Source organism: Cloeon dipterum, chromosome 4, assembly GCF_949628265.1.
Source record: "Cloeon dipterum chromosome 4, ieCloDipt1.1, whole genome shotgun sequence".
Classification (NCBI taxonomy): domain Eukaryota; kingdom Metazoa; phylum Arthropoda; class Insecta; order Ephemeroptera; family Baetidae; genus Cloeon; species Cloeon dipterum.
Window position 1 is genome coordinate 33,545,780 of NC_088789.1, and position 20,631 is coordinate 33,566,410.

The 20,631-nt window shown below is 42.8% G+C and overlaps 2 protein-coding genes and 1 long non-coding RNA gene across 4 annotated transcripts; 2 read left to right on the plus strand and 1 right to left on the minus strand.

Annotated features, from left to right (window-relative positions):
• The first annotated feature begins 398 nt into the window (after positions 1-398).
• On the plus strand, positions 399-9,057 carry LOC135943856 (uncharacterized). The gene is made up of 5 exons (XM_065490521.1): positions 399-524; positions 1,311-1,445; positions 1,506-1,982; positions 2,034-2,171; positions 8,779-9,057. Exons 1-3 carry the CDS (start codon positions 399-401, stop codon positions 1,827-1,829), a joined length of 585 nt encoding a protein of 194 aa, XP_065346593.1. The 3' UTR covers positions 1,830-1,982; positions 2,034-2,171; positions 8,779-9,057.
• Positions 8,055-10,823, minus strand: LOC135943628 (uncharacterized). Of its 2 annotated transcripts, none has more exons than XM_065490270.1 (5): positions 10,681-10,823; positions 10,288-10,351; positions 9,388-10,056; positions 9,250-9,321; positions 8,055-8,428 (listed from the first exon to the last, which is right to left on the minus strand). In XM_065490270.1, exons 3-5 carry the CDS (start codon positions 9,409-9,411, stop codon positions 8,144-8,146), a joined length of 381 nt encoding a protein of 126 aa, XP_065346342.1. In that variant the 5' UTR covers positions 9,412-10,056; positions 10,288-10,351; positions 10,681-10,823; the 3' UTR covers positions 8,055-8,143. The 2 variants fall into 2 exon arrangements, with proteins under 2 accessions (XP_065346342.1, XP_065346341.1); XM_065490269.1 differs by having other exon boundaries at positions 8,057-8,428; positions 9,250-9,333.
• Positions 10,824-18,740: 7,917 nt separating this feature from the next.
• Positions 18,741-19,783, plus strand: LOC135943916 (uncharacterized). Its single transcript, XR_010575240.1, has 3 exons — positions 18,741-18,967; positions 19,110-19,321; positions 19,443-19,783. It is a non-coding gene; the product is annotated as an uncharacterized LOC135943916 (long non-coding RNA).
• Positions 19,784-20,631: the final 848 nt, after the last annotated feature.

Genomic DNA, 20,631 nt, shown 5'->3' on the forward strand with positions numbered 1-20,631 from the left:
CAAAACTTCAATTATTACGCGGCTCGCAAGAAACTCCAAATTCCCGGGAACCATCGTTTTTGCGAACATTACAATTAGAGTTGTGCGAAAACCGGCTGCAATTTTGGCCACAGAGATGCGACTTGATGGCGGCGGTGTTTCGGGATGTTACACTTCATTTTTTTAAGCCCCAGCGGCCCCAATTTTATATTTCTATTATTATTAAATTTCCATTCAAATTGCTGCGCCGACAGGACCTTGGTCAGGGTATTACCTGACGAAATTACGATCGCATTAATATTTGTAACGACGTGAATTTTAAATATTATGGGACAAATTAAGCAAAAAAATCATCGCGGCAGCTCACCTTTTCGACAGTGCGGTTCTAAATTCTGAAAATAAATCGCGGAAACCGAAAAATGTTGCTGTGGCGCTGCGCGGCGCCGCACCGTTGCGGCTCTCTGCCACTCGAAGGCGCCAATAATTCGCGACGATACCGACAAAACCACGTAAAAACAGTTCTCAGGTGGTGCGACCTGAGGAAGGTTGGTGACAGGCGCGCAGTGTTTCGTCAAATGTGCCAGAAATCGCAGAAAAAAAGCATTAAGAACGCGCCGCAGATAGGATTACCCTGAAAAAGGTCGTTTTGGTTGGTATTCCAGGTAAAAGCCGCTATTTTATTTGGTTTCTTGTGACATTGAATTAAAAATCGGACAAATGTGAAAAAATTAGTTGTTTTTGGTCGTTTTTTACGCAAAAAACCAATGCTGCAATTTTGCGCATTGCAATTAGCAAAATTGGCGAACCCTGATGATTGCGGAAAAATGCAAATTGTTGCGAATGCGCGAACCCAGATCGCGGGACGCACAACGAGACGTGCCATTTTGAGGAACAAATTCAAACGAGTTTTGAGCGGCCGGTCCGTTGCTCGGTCTGGCGGCCAACTTGGGCCGCGCGGTCAATCGGGGAATTGCCCGGTGCGCTCGATGAGCTATTCGAACCTATAATCTTCAACGAAGTAATAAATTATTATTGTTTTGAAATGCCACTTACAAAAAAAATGGAAAAATATCTTTGCTAGGATTGTCAAATAAATAAGGATCGACTTTGACCAAATAGTAAGAAGTGCTCTTATCAAATATTTTTCTATTCTTTTTAATACTCGATCCTGTGGTACAAAATCATATTAGCATTACAGCAAAGGGCTACTTTTCGAAAAACTTGTGTGAAATGTGATTAGAAATATAGAATAAAACTGGTATAAAGTCCTATAAATCTCAATTGTTATTGCTTGATCGCAACCAAAAATAAGTGCACCGCAAATTTTGCAGCCTGCAGACGGCCTGGCGCCTCACCCTGGCCGCCAGCTGAGCCTGGACAACGCGTCCAGCTACAACACCCTCATCATCAACGCGAATGGTGAGCGAGGAGGGACTCGAACCTTGGGCCTCGCTCTCGCCCAACAGGTGCTCTAGCTCGTTTCCTTCGCCTTTCTAATTAATTTCTCCCTAAATTTGTGTGTGCAGATTGTCCAGTCTGCGCGACAGCTACATTTCCGCGGCGTCGAGCCACTCGAAGGCGACTCTTCGGCATCACCGACTCTGTGCGGCGGCGGGCTGGGCGGTCTGCAGGGCGAAACGCGCGAGATCAACGAGATTCCGGCCGACTACCTGAGCAAGTCGCGCGTCCTCAAGCACCTGGCCAAGGAGATGAAGCAGGACGCGAAAGGAGGCGGCTGCCGGTGCTCGACGTGTCGCCCGAGAGACACGCGCGCCTCCTGGCGCACAGGTACTCGACGCCGGCGCCGCTGCAGGGTCGGCTGGCGCTCAGCAGGTCGCAGTCCGACCTGACGCAGCAGCAGGACCAGGAGCAGAGGCCAAGCCGCGACGCCGCCTCGAACTCGGGCTGCCCGAGTCGGAAATGGTGCAGCTGCTGGTCAACGAGACCGCCACCTCAAGGCAGAGCTCGAGATGTGCCTCAGGAAGGTCGCCAAGAGCCAAAAGGTCCGTCCCGAATTAGTCTGCGGCCTCTGGCATTGATAATTTTGTCTGCAGTTGGAGGAAGAAGTGGCGAACATTCACAGACCTCACCGCAGGAGCTGATGCAGTCGTCGGAGCGGCGCGAAAAACTCGAACGCGCGGCAAGAGGACAACCGCCTCCTCAGGCAGCAGTATGAGCTCCTTCTTGCCCAGGTACTCGTTCAATCTTGACATCTCTCAACCTTATATATTTTTTAATTAAAAAATTGATTAGATTTATTATTTCTCGTGAAAAATTCAACTTTAAATGGAACAAATAGCGTTAAACAGTGCAATCTGAGCGTAGGAATGGATTGAATAGTCCTGAAAATGACTAATAAGTCGGCTTGATTAATTAATTTAGAGGAAAAAGCGCGTTGAACCTCATTGCGCGTGCGTGTGTTGGTCTCATCTCCGCCGCCATATTGTCATTAGAGTTGGCGGGCGCTGTTGACGACGTGCCCATTTGCGATGAGGATATTTTGAGCGGAAAATTTGCTGGAAATCGTAACAGAAGATAGAAATTCGCAGACCCGGCGGGAAAAATATTGTTTTGATGACGTAACACGGCACAACTCTCGCGCCATCATTGATGCGACTGATTTTAAACCACCTCCTTACGCAACCCAGCCAAGTAAAAAGCACGATTTTTTTAACGACCGATGCGCCTTGAAGCCACGCGTGTTTGTGCGTGTGCACCAGCCGTCCAATTATTTTTGCCAATTTTCCATTGCTGACACTTTGAAGCGTCACCATTCACACTCACACATGGAAGAAAAAATTGGTCTCCCCACCTATTTCGACGCTGAGAAATAAACAAAGATTAATAATAGAGTTTCAGAGGGTATTTATGGAGATTAAAAGTAAATCATGGTATTGCGGCTACTCTAAACTCAAGATTTCTTCTGGACGTTTTCAGAATTTTAAAATATCGGAAATTGTTTCTTGGCAGATTTTTCATTACTGATAAAAGACACATCAAAGGCTTGTTGGCTTATGAGGGACTTAATTTCCTCCTTAAATAGTCGATGCTCGCTGTATCAAAGCGTACAAACTTGGGAAGCCAAATTTGTATTGCACTGCCTTTGCTATCACGATACGCTTTGCTCTTGTCAAAATGTGAGCGTATGTTGAACGCGCGACACGGCAGAGAGCTTCCTGCGCGTTTCGAGCTCGACTCCAATTCGGCGACGCTTTGCCCAATTTCATCTCCAACTATATTCATTAATATCAGAGTCTTCAAGTATTGATTTTCAAATTTTATCTTTTTATAATTTTCGTGTAAATTTTACTCCGGATCGAAAGGAATTTTTTTAAATAACAATTTCGAAAACTTTGATAAAATAGCTAAAACCACATGTGACCAGCTAGATGGGAACATAATCGTTGCTAAATTAGTTTAAAGAATTTGAGTCTCCAATATTTTACCTTGATTCCATGCCGATCGAAGTGCCAAATTAATTTTTCTACCACCGAGACGAAGAAAACTCTCATTCATGGTTTGTATGCAACTGGTTTGATTTATATGCATTCCTGACTGAAAATAAGATAATCGAGAAACAATGGGTCTTAACAACAAGGCCCTTTATTGCTGCTAATTCTTTTGCCCAATTTTGCACTTTCCAAATTCAAATGAACAGAATTTCTGAAAGCCTCACTTGGTTGCGTTGAATAATTCAAAATTACAATTTGGAACAAATAATTAATTAATCCAGTTAAATTTTCCTCGCATTAAATAAAATTATTAATTAACATCATTGTGAATGTTAATAGATAGTGACTTGGTTACGCCCCGCAAATCTGTCTTGCCGCTGCTTGCTGTTTCCCTTCCCTCCCCTCCCCTTCCCTCCCCTCCTGCTGCACTGCTGCGTGTGTTAAAAAGCAGGCAACGCACGCACGCTACTTACTTGCCTTTTCCCGGCTTTTTACCAATTTTGAATGACGCTATTTAATTGCTTATCACGCTCTCTTTGTCCTCTTTTTTACTTATCCAAGTATTTAATTTTGTTTTTGCTTTCAAAAACCCAAATTGGAAAATTAAACAACTTGGAATCTAAGAAGAGTTTCTGTCAAAAAAATATTTTGATGCTCTAATAAACCAAATTAAAAGCATACGATTTTTTATGCGGAAATTAATTTTAATATTAATGAATAAAGTAAGAAAACGTAAGCAAAAAGTAAGCAACGGTGGAATAGGCGCAAGAACAATTCAAAGCATCCAAGCCGCCGCCACTTCCTCTGTCTGCGAATTTCTGGAATCCAAAATTTCTCGAATGCAGACTATCTCTCTGCAAGCACTGATTTTCAGGTGCGAGAAATTCTGTCAATTTCGCCTTTGCTACTTTTATCATCGAGGCGGCCAAGCGCGCCCGCCGGCGACGCGAATTGCCAACTTAAAATCAGCCTGCACCCTTAGCGGAAAATAAAGAATGCGCGGCTTCGGTAGGCAGCCCGCCCGCCGGCCGACGTGGACGAGTCCGCTGTCGGCCTAATTCCCTCAATACATAATTAATTATATTCGTCTTAATTTTTTAATCTAAAACACAGCAACTTAGCCGAAATTTGATATTTTAGTTCAGTGATGCGATATCTATGCCTTTAAATCGTGTTTTTCAATGAACAGCACCGCTTTTTACTCAGAGAGGATCGATGTGTACATTTCTGGCGCAGTAAGAATCGATATAAGTAAAAATTCATTGTTTCACTGTCTTTACTAAACAGTAAAAGTTGTGGCGGCCAAAAAACATCTTCAGGACCGAAATTTTTAAAAGATCGCGCATGCGCATTAGAGTTAAGATCGGAGAAACGATGAGCATTAGATTAATTTGCCGTACTGACTTTCCAAAATATCGAAATATGACTTTTGCGCATGCCTGAAAAGCCACCAAAGCTACTGCGCAGATAATTTCAATTCCCTGGTTCATTAATAAAAAAGCAAGCCATATTCATCTGAACACGTGCTGAAGAAAGCCAAAAATTGAGCTGCGCATGCGTAGAGATCATAGAAACCGACTGCGCATGCTCAGGAGCACCACGCATGCATTTAAAAGTGCATTGCTGCTCTTCATTTCACTAAGCATAAAAAGTACACTAGCATAAACAAATTTTTCGACCTAAAAATATTTTTAAATTGCGCATGCGCAGTAGAGTTTTAATAGAAGAAACGATGCGCAGTAGATAAATTTGCTTAACTGTCTATCCAAAGCCTCCGAAAATTACTAGTGCGCATGCATCAGGAGTCACTAACACTACTGCGCATGCGCACCATCCATCCAATGAAAATTCTCACTGGCAGATATAGCGTTGGCGTGGGAGCTGCCTCTTGGCGGCGTGCGTGGCGCCACTGGCGGTAGCATTGGGGTCTGAAGGCGTTCGAGGGCGATGCCCCTGGTGCGCCCATCTTTTACAATAAATTAGTTTGGCTAGCGTGGCGCACTAAAAGGCGGGAATTTGGCAGTCAGTGAAGAATTGTTACTGATTTTTTGCCGCAGTCTTTACAACAAAAGGGAGAGCGCGTTCACGTGCACTGCCAACGCCAAAAGTATTATTTTGAATTAACCAGTGTTAAAAATCTTTCGTGTTCAAAGTTCGAATCTGCCAACGGAGATGGCATCGCCGTATACTTTCGAATTAAATTTAATTTAAAGAAACAATTTTGAGTGAAGAATGCACAGTGGCAGTCATCCAGGCGGCCAAGCGCGCCCGCCGGCGACGTGAATTGCCAACTTAAATCAGCCTGCACCCTTATTGTTAGCGGAAAATAAAGAATGCGCGGTTTCGGTTGCCAGCCCGCCCGCCGATATTGACAACATCGACAAGTCCGCCGTCGCCCTAAAGCCCTGGTTCCACGAATACATAATTTTTGTCTAGAAATCACAGCAACTTAGCCGAAATTTGATATTTTAGTGCAGTTATCCGACGGGGACTTTCGCTCGCAGCCGAGAGGGCCGGAGCTTTTACTGCTCGCTGCAACGCACAGATACTGGCAAAAAAACGCTGCCACATTACACCAAGAGATATACTACGCAAAATCGAATTACGTGACTCCACTTTTTTGCTCGGCGGAAGAGGAAAGTGTGCGTTATTTCCTAGGGACGCATTTCGAATCTCCCTGCCTCTCTCGCACTTTTCTCCGTTTCTTTTTCGGCGCTCGCGCGTATCGAATTCTCTCTCGGCACGGCAGTGGCAGAGATTCCTGTCAAATTCCTCGCTTAGATTATCCGACGTGTTTGCACCGCGTGCTTCAAATTGCTTGCCTTTGCTCGGCAAACTTTGCCAAATAAAAATAAAAAGGTCGAATCCAGGATCGAAGGTGAAGGGTATCATTGGCCCAAAAAACAAAAATAAGTTGAATTTCAAGTAGACGAGAGTTTAAAAAATAAATTTCTTAGCCTAGACGGCAAATTGCCCGCTATGAGAGGCCAGAAAGTTAATATTTTTTCGACAGCAGTTAATTTCCTGACTATTTTTGCCTTGCAGGGAAGAAAACTCAAAATCATTGGTCGGTTCAAAGTTAAATTAAAATTTTTTCAGCAAATAATGAGCTTTCCTTGGGATTTATCAGAGAAAATTTCATGCTTTGGGCTCTAATTTTTTCCATGGGGCGAAAATATTCAAAATTTAATTTAAATTAATGTTTTAGTTTTGAAAAGCAATAATGTGAATTGTTCTTTCTTTGATAGAAATTTTTGTCTACATGGAAACAGGCTTGTGAAATGTACGAGTAATTTGACACGAAGCCGCTGCTTTAATTTGCACGAAACAGTGAAGGAAACGAGAGAGGTGCTCTCATCCCCGCTGAAATTACGACAATATTTCACGTTGCTCCGGTTTTATCCACTGTGAAGTCAGTCTCAAATCAGAAAAACGGAACGAGGCGAGCAGCGCGAGGACAAACGCCGTAATTTATTATCTGCAGCTTGATGTGGCAGAGCCGTGCGTGGCGCAATTTTCACTGTGCCGCAGATGCGAGCTTGATTTGAGTTTTAACGGGAGAAAATTATGGGAGAAATGTGCTGAAAAAAAAATAAATAAAAATGACTTACCCTACAATTAGTATGCGGGGGTTCGTAGGTGTACTTAATGCGCTGCTGCGGCGTCCACGCAAACACTTGATGACAAAATAATAGTTCAAAAATTCACACACGCCAGACACACAAGAAACCAACCACTAAAGGTGAGGGGCATAAGACGAATGAAAGTAAATTTCAGAAAAAGAGAAGTGTAGAATTGTTGCTGGCAAGGCGAAGGAGTGGGGCAGTGGGGACTTTTATTAAGCAACGGCGGAATAGGCGCGAGAACAATTCAGAGAATCCAAGCCACCGCCACTTCTTCTGTCTGCGAATTTCTGGAATCCAAAATTTCAGGAATCCAGAATCGGATTGTCTGGTGCGAGAAATTCTGTCAATTTCGCCTTTCGTTTCTTGTCATTTCGATGCCAATTGCCAACTCAAAATCAGCCTTCACCCTGCACCCTGAGCGGAAAACAAACAATGCGCGGTTGCCAGCCCGCCCGCCGGCCTAATTCCCTGAATGCATAATTAATTATATTCGTCTTAATTTTTTAATCTAAACCACAGCAACTTAGCCGAAATTTGAAATTTTAGTTCAGTGATGCGATATCTATGCTTTGAAATCGTGTTTTTAAATGAACAGCGCCGCTTTTTATTCAGAGAGGATCGAAGTGTACATTTTTGGCGATTTTTTTGTATCAATTAATTCTTGGAGCTTAAAATATAGGTAATTTGAAGAGGCGAGTGGAAAAAATTTCTTTTGTTAATATTAAGTGTTGGTCAAAATAATGTGAGACAAATCCCTCGCGTCGGGATCCGTGCGACAGCGTATGAATCCTATTAGGGAAACTCTATTGTTATGAAATATTTTCCTCACCATTTGACAGACACTTTACACCAGAAATTAGGCCAATTCTGGTTTCAACTGAATCCAAAGGGGAAAGTTCACAGGAATTTCCAGGATTTTGTAAGCTGAAAGATTATAAAAATAAGAGAAAAACGAAATAAATTCCTTTATTATTTAGGATTTATTGTACTAATCTAACAACAATCAATATACAGACACTGTTGGACTATCTTTCATTTCACAATCGGAGCGAGTCGTTTTTATTGTATCAAAATTCAGTCTGTTGCTCAGGCGTTGACGGCGCGGTCGACGAGGCTGTGTCTGGTCTCGAGGTCGCGCACCAGCGCCGAGGCGAGTTCCTGCGGCGACACCTGCTTGCCGGCGAGCGCGGCGGCCACGAGCTGGCGCGGCTGGAGGCCGCCTCCGTGGGCCAGGCACTCCCGGCGTCGCCGCAGAACGGGTTCTCTTCCAAGTACTGCTGCCAGATCCAGGACGCGATCGCCCGCGACAGCAGGTACGAGCAATACTTGGCGCCGTACCCCACCAGGTGCGGCTAACCGCAGTTGCCAAGCCTAGAAAAATCAGGAAATATTAATTTTCAAGGTTGCTGCATTTCATTATTTTTATGAAACGAAGCTTTAATTAAATTATTTATTATGTAATCATCCTCGGGTGGCGCGACCTGCCTTCGGACAGGCAAAAATTGTATCGATGGAAAACTCGGGAATTTCAGAAAACAGGGCAGCGCGTTTAAATAATTCTTAATTTTCAGACAAGAACCAAAATATTTTCCACAATTTACTAGACTGAACGATACTGTTTGTCCTCATTTGGTCCTAAAGGATTTCATCGCATAATCTGGTCACTCTATTAAGAGGATTTATCTAAAAACAATGCAAGAGTTAATTTATTTTTCTTCTAGAGGCCTCAGCCGAAAGAATTTAGACAGCGGCTAGCGGGATCGGCGTAGCAGAATTTTGTTTGAGGCGGCGATTGGCCAATTTCACCATTGGCTTGAAGGACCAGAAGACATTTCTCTGCCGCACCTTGCCAAAGATTCACTACGGCTGGCGGCTGCCTAAGTGACCAAAAATATGCCGGCTGACACAGCACGGCTGACTCAAACCTCAATTTTTTTTCTTTTTAATTGTATCATTTTTGACTGCATTTATGCACTTTTCAAAATTATATAATTAAATAGAGCTCTTTAAACTTCATCCCATGCTTTTAATTTGGCCAAAACTCTGCGTAACCTGACTTCAGCAGGAGGCGTGAGGGATTGAGGTGCCGAGTGCGCTCAACACTGAGCATTTGTTTCAATCGAGGAGCGAATAAGAATAAACAGCTCGTTTTTAAAAGTGCACAACTCAACCAAACAATTGAATTGCCTCACCTTATCAAAGAGGTCGACGTGAGGAGTTGATTTTGGGAGAGTGGGAAAAGAAGTGAGTCCGAACGAGAACATCTGCGAACACGGCTCAAAATTTGCTCATTTAAAATTACAATTCCACTTTAAAATAATAATTATTACCGTCAGAAAGTCAATGTCTGGCATGTTTTCAGGAGGAGCAGGCAGGCCAAGAGCGGCGAGATCGATCTGCAGCCAAAAATTCAAATTTTTAATTAATTCCTGACTTTACCGACATTCGGAGCCAGAGGAAAACTTGCTCAAAACGATGAAACCAGCTCTTATGATGATTATGCATGTTTGAACACATTGAAAGACAAATAAAATAATTAACACGTAACTTCCTAGGTTATTACGAATTATTTTTGTCTTTTGTTTAAGAAATTCATAAAATTAAATAATAATTGCTGAGCTTTGGTTCAGTCTTCAAGACATACTGCAGGTCTTGCTCCACAGAAGGCTCAATCCTGAATAAAAATAAAAGCGACATTATTTAAACAAATTCCTCGGTCTCCTGAATTAAATTTCTCTTCGGCCTGGTGCGGTTGAGGGTCTTGCCGAGGTCTGCCTCGGTGGCCTCATGGGGCCGCCGCACCGACGGCGTGTTCTTCGTCAGGGCTTCCAGCTCAGGTATTCGCGTGAGAACGACGCGGCACTTGTCCACGCACGCGCAGACTGGCGCCTCTGTCGGCGGCCCGCTGGAACAGGCTTCGGCCCGAAGAACTCGTGCTCGCCACCGAGTCTTGCCGGAGCCACTGCGAGGAGCCACCAAACAAACGCTGCACGTGGCACCTGACAAATTAAAACATAATTATTTAATTCTGACGCAGCTGAAAGTTATTCGGACGAAATAATTGATTTTTTGAGAAATTTATTTATAAAAATTGTATTTAAAGAATGAAATTATGATCACATGATAATTTTGTTTGTAATATTACATGACATAATTTGTTAATAATTTTAATAAAAAATTTGTTTTACAGGTTGCACAGTTTTCAAAAAACACGACGTAATTTCACTTACTGTCATTGGCTGACTCCTGCCCGTTTTTTGGCTTGGGTCCAGAGACCATCACTACGTGCAGTGGCTAGAAGAGAGCAAAAACATCAGGAAACACGTTAAAATGTCTAAAATTCATGAACAGAGATGGAGTAAAAACAGACTGAAATGACCTGTCTGACAAAAAAGAAAGAAATCTGAGGCCCAGCTGGACATGAGGCCCTTTGCAGTTTTATCCCGCAGTAAAATAGCTCCAAAAGTACCCCTACAGTGTTTTAATTCCCCCCGTTTCTCATTAAAATCAATGTAATTAATCAATCAGCAATAGAGGTGGTCATTTGAAAAGATTGGACCGGCCGCGCGCACTTCTTCTCGCTGCTGGAGAATAAAATGGGACAATTCAGCAACTAAACTCACCATCAATGCAAAGAACAGATCCTCCAGATGCGGATGCTGCCAAAATCAACTCCTACGCTTCTCTTAAAACCTTGCAAAATCGGTCATGCATAATAATTAAGCGGATTATCACCAAAACGACCAAAACAATAGCGAATGGCGGCTGGCGGCAGAGCAGGCAGCAGCAGAAGAGAAAGAAGCGTGGCGCGCATGCGTCACTTGCTGATTTTTCGCCTTCGGCCTGCCTGCAACTGCAAGTGGCGCCTTTGTTTCGCTAATCTGGCACGTATTTACGGCGGCAAAAGCTGTGTCACGTGACTGCCTTGCGAATGAGGAGAGATTAAAACACAGCGTAACACGGCAAGCGTTTTTAAAAAAGTATCGGTCAATACTGAGCGAGAAATCGATATTGCGCCGTGTTAAAGAGTAGGGAAGTATCGATATATCGCCCAGTATTGACAGATATTTTGTAAAACGCTTTCTGAAGCAAAATTTTGTATTTTATGAATAATAATTACTCGAAATGACTGTTGTGCTATTATATTATTGTTTATTTGTAGAGTATTTACAAGAATAAACACATATTAGGCAAAAATAAAGTATTTATTTGAAAGAACACCAACTATGCTGAGGAGGTACCAGCTGTTTTCGCCTGAAAATATGGAAGCATCACAATCTACCGTTAAAATCGTGATTTTGTATCAGGTACGCATGCAGCAAAAGGAGGTACTCGCACTGCTTGATACCTTCTACGATCTCCTACTGGCTGGATACACCACGCTCAATTTTTAATGTTAAACGGATCCCAATGCTAAAGCCGCTTTGATCGAGCTGATGTACGCGGTCAGCATGAGACGGTAGGAGGCATCAAAAGGAGTGTTCTGCGCATGCGCACCTCTTTCCACGCTATAAGCATCGCCATGCTCGCTTTTACTCTTCAAAATTAGGCACTCGGTACCAGGATGGCACGCGATACAAGGAGGTACCTTTGATATCGTCTACTTTCCCCTTACCTGAGGTTGCGGCAGCTGGGAGGAGAGGAGAGAAAAGGAACGCAGTGACGCGGTGGCTGGAATAAAAAGCAGCGTCGAGAGGAGAAGGAGAGACGGAAGAAATACCGCATAGAAAATTGGCGCGTGATAAATAAATTTATTGGAAGTATCGAGCAGCAATTAAAGGCGAACTGGCCTCAGCACGATGAGTGATTTGATTTTTTTAATTTAAAAATGGCAGGAAATAAATTGACGCAAAAATTGCAAATTAAATTCGGTTCGAAAACGAAATGTGACGAGATTTTCGAACTTACTAGGATTTGAAAGTGCATTTTGGTGTAATAAAAATGAGATATCGTCAAAGAATTCAACTAAAATCTTCGGAACTAAAAAAATCGGAAATTAAATCAAAGTTTTGTCTTCTTGGAGCTCTTGCTCCTCTCGGCAAAAATAATTTTTTAAAAAAAAAATGCTCCCCTTAATTCGTTACCACGATTTTGTTAAAATCAAGGGTCAAAGTTGGACTTGACACTGACGACTGTGTGGATCACCTTTTATTGGTTTCCGAGCGTCTACGCCAAACGCTCCGGAAGACTCTACGACGACCCCTGCGGAGCGTCCTGCTTGGTCCTCTGCCAGCAGGACGACGCGTGCATCTTCCATTAATTTCTAGAAATTAAAAAAAAAAAATTCTTCGTAGTAAAAATTAAATTAACTAATTTGAACGGGCTCGCGTGACTTTAAATTTTTGTATCATTTTAATATAAATTTCCAGCGTCAAGATTAATTTAATTCAATTTGTTTGCTTTTTTCGTAAGTAAGAAAATTGCTGAGTTAGTTGAAAATTCGGAAAATTCATTGCTCGCACATTCTATAAAAAACCGTGCGTTCAAAACGTTTTAAAATAATAGCATAACATCCTAAAAAACGTAAATCTATTACAGTCTCTTCAGTGTATTTTTCTGTACCAAAGAGGCTGGCAAATTAAATTAGACTCTCTTCCAGACGTTTTAGGTCTGCGTCAGCACTGTTAGAAAAAGCGATCAATTTTTAACGGCAAACAAAAGGCGGATTTTCACACCATTTGAGAGAAGGAAGTTTGTTTTCCTCTCTCCAAATTGATTAGTTTTTTTCTTCTGAATTAATACAATTTAATTATGGTTCGGATCGATAAATTAATATTTTATTCAAAAAAAATTGGCGTTTATATGGAATGGCTGTTTAATATGTAGAAGTCTTGCTCGGTTTGGAAGCTTATTTTATTTCTACATTATTGAGAATAAATAGAATATCAATCCTCTGTCCACAAAGAGTGCAGAAAAATTGCTGGTTCGCAGACATGATTCATTGTTAACTCTATATTTGTGAACTAAAAACTGCTTTAATAAAGTTTAAAATTGCAGAACTTAAAAAGACAATGGAATTTTTATTCATTTTACCCTATAAAAAGAGCGAGCGAAAAAAGCCACCACAATGTTTCCAGAGAAATTATCTGTAGTTAAAGTTAGTGCCAACCGAAAAAAGCGACAATTTAAAGTAAACAACCTTGAGGATTGTGGTAAAGAGAGCAAATAAAAAGAGGAAACGCGATGATGAGTTAAAGGAAACGCGAAGAATCATGTTAGTTTTAACCGATTTGATATGAAATTGAAAATAAAAGACTGTGAATTTCTCTTTAACGAATTCTAGATGAAGGAGGGGCGACTCGTTTCTTCTGTGCAATTATTTTGTTCTTTTTTTCGCTGGGCACCTTCACAATACCGTCTGCAGTTGAAGAATTTCTCACTCAATTTTGTCCAATCGAACAATTTAATACATTTTTTTATTCGACGGTTTTTTTTTCTGAGCCTCCAAATCTTTGCCGGACCTTCGAAAGGAGCACGAAAATCTGCAGATGAAGTGCATCATTTGGCTTCGCTAGTACAAGTTATCGCAACAGTTTTAATTTTTCATGCAGAGAGAATAAAAACGATGCTATTTTTCGTCACAAGCATGCCCGTTTATTTATTATTATTTCTTAATTTTTGTAAGATATTATTTTATAAAAAACGTGGTATATTCCTCCGAAAACTCACGCCTGCAGGAACTGCAGGAAGTGGAAGTAGGCAACCGGCGCAGATTTGTAGCTTTGCGAGTTGCAAACTGCTCGCCGCGGCGCGCACCGAAATTTATTCTCTGCAGGAAGCCAGCAAAAAGCGAGTTTTTTATTTTGTCAAGGCGTGTGTGTCGCTGTGAAACTGAAACACTCACTCGCGGCGGCAGCAAAAATAGCGCAAAAATGGTCTGAAATCTTCAAATCGTCCTAAATTATCATTATTGCGACCTGAGGAAGGTTAGTGACAGACAAAAGGATGAAAAATCACCGAGTATCGCTAAATGTGCTTGAAAAAAGCATTAAAAACCTGCTTGGGAACAGATCTCAGGTCGGGGGACCCTGAAGAAGGTCGTTTAGATATTCTAGGTAAATGGCCAATCAAACACCTGTCCGAAGAGACGATAGATCAAACGGCCGAATTTTAATAAAAGCAAAACCATTTATTTTCGCCTTTTGCGTGAAGAGAAAAATCGTAAAAAAAATTAATTTTAATTTTTGTATGGGCGCGAAAAATCTCAAAATCAGTTTCCAGATCGACGTTGGTCCAGCACGTATGAAGGGATGTTTGGGAACCCTTTCTGGGCCCCCGTTCGGGAAAAAATGGGTTGGGCCGGAGTTGTTAGCTCGGAGAGGTTGCCCTTTTTTAAACTTTTCGTCAGGGCTTGCTCTGGCCCTTGGTAAAAAATTAAAAAAATTTCAAGAACGACAGTGCAAAATTTATTTGGCATCGTTTTAAGACCAAAAACGGGCCAATCGGATCAAAATCCTAGGAATTTAAACTTTAAAAACCGTGACTTTTTCGCTTTTCCATAAGAATTACATTGGAAGTAATTTATTTGTTTTTTCTAGTTGTTATAATTTTATTTCGACCATGGTTACTAGCCTATCCTTTTTTAATTGACGAATAATGATACGAAACCGAGTTTGAGAATTTTCCGGCCCATACGCAAATTATGGCGATTTTTTTAAAAATTGTGTTTCGCTCTTTTGGCGCACGGACAAGCAGCGTCAATCGTCAATGGGCGCCGCGTGTTTCCTTTGAAAAGGTGCGCCTGCAGCAAGTGGAAGTAGGCAACCGGCGTTGAGTTTTCGCTTAGCGAGTTGCATATTCTCACACATGGTATAAAAATAACTCAATCGTATTGTTGCGGAAAATATTTGCAGCGAGCGAAGGTGAACAGATTGGTGGGAAGCAAATAGTGAGTTCGTAATTACTCTTCGTCAACATCCCGGGTCACCGTTTAAATTTTGGAAAATCAAGTGGCGAGCTCTTTATTAAAAATCGTCATTTATTTCGAAAGAAAAATATTTAAAGTGTTCTTTGTTTTTCTAGAAATTCCCCGGATTTTTTAATCAGGCTCCTATTACGCCAATTCTTCGCTTAAAAAATAAATGTTCTTCAGGGTCGCATGACCTTGATATGTTTTTTCCCTGATTAGAGGAATTTCCGATTCACAAAAAGCAGACAACTTGGTTTGTTTGTTTTTTTCCTCCGCCACCAATAACCGTGCAGAAATCAATTTTAATGGATAGTACCTGTGCATGCGATCGACGCCAGAATTATTTAATTTGTTTTTAATAACATATTTGAAGGTGATTTGATGATTTCTCTTTGTCCTGCGCTGCACTGTTTTTTTTATAAATTTTAAAAAATCAAATTGGTTTTAATTTTAATCATTGTCTTGCTGGAAATATACGTAGTTTAATTTCCGTGCTATCTTTTTTAACTAATTTGATGAATGCTGATCATTAATTAGAGACACCGCGTGTATAAAATGCGCCGGGAAAAAGAAAATGTGGGCCACCTGCGCTTTGAAGAAGTCAAACCGGTTGCATAGTCTCTAGGCTTTATCGAAATAAAAGTTTAATCGTAGTAAACGTGCGGTTTGTTACTCCGCCGGCCTCAAATCGTGTCGTGCCTCCAACAAATAAATTACGATTCACACTTTTGCGCAGCTAAGGAACGCCGCCAGCTTCCTTCTCCAAAAGTAAATCGACGTCCCAGGGGGTATTCACCTCTGGGACACCCCAAAAAAACACGCTTCCCTATCTTCCCGAGTAAAAATATCGCAAAAAACGGGAATCCCGGTCAGTCGACGCGCGGTGGTGACTTTTTTGGGGGATTAGGGGTGGCGGGGGCGGCAATGGTGCCTAACACTTGCAGAATTTGATGCCGAGTTTAGCTATAGCGTTGATTTTTCCCTGTGCGATCCATGGGAGCAGACCTATGATTTTTTTTAAGGCCGATAACCTCGGATTGGACAAATTAATTATTTTTTTTTCGCGGCCCCCGCGCGGGGCCCTATGGGCCCAATGACGCGTCAATTACTCTCAAATAAAAGATAATCTGATGTCCTGCAACTCCATTGTTTATGACAATTTGTAGCGTAAAAAGCGCCCGAGATAATCAGGGTGAAAGGGTAAAAATGTGAAAAAATCAACACTACCCAAGTTCTGCCCTCCTCTCTTTGACTCACGAAAATTCCAAGATAGCCAAAAAATAAGTTTTTTTAATTCTAAGACTTCTCTCAGGGATTTTTTTTAGCCGTGTAACCTCCTCAGGTCTCAGGGCGATTTTTTTAAAGCTCAAACCTGCCCATTTTCGGTACTCTCGACCCCCGCGTGGGGGCCCTATGGGTCCCGGGGGATTAAAACTCGAGATTCGGTTAGTGCTCGCCGAGACGAAGCTAACGGTGTGCGGAAATCCAAAATCGAAACGATAGCGCTGGAGTTATTTACTGGGAAATGGTTGCCAATTTTCACCCTGACTACCTTTCGTCAGGTATTGTGTCAGCCCTGGGCCAAAATAAAAATAAAAGCCACTTTAATCGATGCGCAATTTATCTGGGATCGTTTTAAGACCAAATTGGAGTTGATGGGATCGAAATCCTAGGAGGAAATAATTTTTTAAACTTGAAAACCATGATTTTGTCGTTTTCCCGTAAGCATAACATGGCAACTGATAATTTTGGGATTTAATTAGTTATAAATTGAATTAGGCAACGATTACTAGCCTATCCTCTTGCAATTTACGACCGTTGACATGAGACCGAGTTTGAGATTTTTCCGGCCCAAAGGCGAATTACAGCGCATTTTTAAAAATTCGGCTTTTGCTTTTGCAATGACGGCGCCGCGCACGCAACGACAACCGGCGCGGCACTGCATGGGCGCGGCCGACCCCCCGGGCTATTTCTTTCCATTTCGGCGATTGATTCACACCGGGGGCGTTGAAAGAAACTCAAATCTCGAGTTTAATCATTGCGACTATGCTAAAAATTAATTTTTATGCAATTTTACCCGATTTTGCACTCGCGGAGGTGTTGCAAAAATGGTTTTATTTTTGTTAAAATTCGGCCGCTCATCCGATCGCCGACCACGATCCCTCGTTGGATAGGTCTTTTTATCGACTTTTACCTGGGATAACGTTACAACCTTTTTTCAGGGTACCCCTTTCCCAGGACGAATTTTAATGTTTTGTTTCTGCAGTTTCGAGCTCATTTGACGATACTTGGCGACGATTTTTCACCCCTTGCTCAGGTCGCATCACCTGAGGACTGTTTGTACGTGGTTTTGCCGGCGCCTCTGCCTCGGCTTTTGCGGATTTGGCATTCGCAGCAATTGTTTTTCTAATTTTCGTGATATTTTCCGAGCCGCATTGACACAGCCGACACCTCCTGCTTCGATTTTTTGCTCTTTGCTGGACCCGCGAAATGCTCCGCCGTGTCGTCCAAGCACACGGGCGTTCCGCGAATATTTTCTTTGCTTTTAGATTTTCTGCACACACGCAGTGAAGAAGAAAAGGGCTTCAAATCTATCCATAGGAAAATTAAAACTGTTTTTTTGGCGGTTTTGCCGGTGCTGTTCATCTCCAATTTTTGTCTTCTGACTTTATTTTACCCCCGCGGAGAGCACGGACGGGGAGCGGCGCTTCATCGACTTTTTTCTCATATCGCAGATTAATTTTTTTCAATATTTCCACCTTCCTGATATAAAGCCATTATTTGTGTGTGCAGCGTTATCTGCCGCTGGCCGTTGATAAAAAAAGCACAGCAGCGAGTGTCGGTCGGTCGGTTCCTTCTTCTGGCCAGTTGCGTTGCATTAAAAAAATTAAATGCTCTCTTTTAATTATCTAATTGGTTTTACGCGATGGAATCAGCGTCATTTTAAATACAGATTAAAAAATAAATTGATCCAAAATCGTTAGAATATTTTCCACACTCAAAAATATCCCAGGTAGCACACAAAGTCACTCAGACATCACTATGATGTCATAATTTGACTTTCGTGATATCAGAAAATGATATTTGCAATAAAATCCAAATTAAAAGTGAGAAATAATATCCAAGCAGGTTTTGGGACTCTATTATGCTCTAAAAAGAACACCCAGTCAGAATTTTTCTAAAAATTAATAATTTATAAAAATCAATTTCTGACATCTGACTGACATCACTGTGATGTTTGTTTGACATCACTATGATGTCAGTCACTTGGAAAATAAAAATGGCCTTAAAAGTTCAGAAAATGTTTAATTCGCGCACATCCGAGACCAATTTTTCAAAATTTTAATTTTTTTGGCCCATCTCATTTTCTGACTTCTGACTGACATCACTGTGATGTTTGTTTGACATCACTGTGATGTCAGACACTCCAAAAATAAAAATGGCCTTAAAAGTTCAGAAAATGTTTATTTCGCGCACATCCGAGACAAATTTTTCGAAATTTTAATTTTTTTGGCCCATCTCATTTTCTGACTTCTGACTGACATCACTGTGATGTTTGTTTGACATCACTATGATGTCAGACACTCCAAAATGAAAACTGGCCTCAAAAGCTCTAAAAATGTATAATTCGCGCTCATTCAGAACAATTTTTCGAAAATTTTAATTTTCTGGCCCACTTGCAGGCCAAGATCTGTGCGATGGGGACTTTTAGAAAAATTTGACGCGCGCGGTTTCTCACATTCAAGCGCTCGGTCACCAGGCGGCAGCACCGGCATCACTGATCATGCAGCGAGCTGAGCGAGCGAGCCTGACTGAAGTTGCGCGGCCATGTTTTTTGTGTGAAAGTGTTGTTTTCAACGGATAGAAGAATTTTTGCGGTTTAAAAAGTGACGGTTAAGACGCTTGGAGACCTTGGAGTTCTGAAATCGCAGCAACTACAGACTGCAGGGTGTCAATTCTGGCCGTAAACATCTGGATTTTGTCCCAAGCAGTCACAAAAGGTGAGTTATGTAAGCGGCTCTAGCGATTATGTTTTGCAAAGTTGAACACCCGTTTTGGTGTCTAACTTTAAGATTTGATCGGGATTTTTTAGAATATCGTCACGTTGAGGCGTTTCTCTAGTGCGTGTGCATTTTGTTTTAGGCTGATTGTGAGACTGAGTGGCCCGAGATCAATATGTACTGGCGCTCGTCATGTCCACTTCTCATTTGGACAGCATCGAGCACACTACCCAGATCCATTTCAACCTTTCAGAGGGATGCCACATGTGGACCAGGGAGCCAGTTTCCTATATCTCAGCGTAGACACCTCTGGAAATGTGATCGCACACAGCCGTCGTCATTTTCAACGCAGCTGTGAGTCAAATTTTTCGCATTTTTGACTGTAAATTAAGAATTTTAATGCAGAAAAAATGTTTATTTACATATTTCAGTGTTCAAAGAACTGAATTTAATTGTGTTTTTTTATTATTTTAAGGCTAAGACTGGCAACGTGACGAGCTACCAGTCATCAATGTCATCAACATTGACGCTGTCTACCTCGTAAACCAATCGTGACTCGAGGAGCTCAAATATCCGGGTTTTTGAGTTTGATTTCTTACTTTTGGGTAGGGTAACCAAGATGTTTAAATCTGCAAGCACACTCACATGTTTTTTAATAATAAATATAAATATTATATTCAGAAAAAATTTACCTTCCATAGTTCGAAGAGCAATTTTAATAATTTCAACCTTTATTATTATGTGGGGAAGCATAAAGGGAATTTCCTTAATCTAAAAAAGTTGTATAGAATGAAATTCCTGAAATTTGAAAATTGAACCAACTATAAAATTGAAAAAAAATGCTGCATTTTATTCCGTCCCAAATTGTCACGCGTCACTTACGGAAGCATCGTTCGAGCTGCAATCGCAGGCTGCCATGGGCAAGAAGGCAATTTCTGGCAGCCGCCGCAAGTAAGGCGGTCACTACCAGCGGCCGCGGCAAGGCGGCCACCACTGGCCACCACGGGTGTGGCGGCCACGACCGGCGGCCACGGGAAAGGCGCTTCAGCTGCATATAGGGCGGCCATGGCGGAGGCGGCCACCACCCTTGGCCACGGGCAATGCGGCCACTACCGGTGGTTGCAGACAAGGCGGCCACGGGTAGGGCGACCACCACCGGTAATTGCAGGCAAGGCGGCCACCACCAGCGGCCACGGGCAATGCGGCCACTACCGGTGGTTGCAGACAAGGCGGCCACGGGTAGGGCGACCACCACCGGTAATTGCAGGCAAGGCGGCCACCACCAGCGGCCACGGGCAATGCGGCCACTACCGGTGGTTGCAGACAAGGCGGCCACGGGTAGGGCGACCACCACCGGTAATTGCAGGCAAGGCGGCCACCACCAGCGGCCACGGTCAGGGTGGCCACCACCGGCGGCCACGGGCAAGGCGGCCACAACCGGTGGTTGCAGGCAGGGCGGCCACGGGCAAGGCGGCCACCACCGGCGGCCACGGGCAAGGCGGCCACCACCGGCGGCCATGGGCAGGGCAGCCACCACCAGCGGCCACGGGCGAGGCGGCCACCACCAGCGGCCATGGGTGGGGCGGCCACGGGTTGGGCGGCCACCACCGGCGGCCACGGGCGGGGCGGCCACCACCGGCGGCCACGGGTGGGGCGGCCACCAC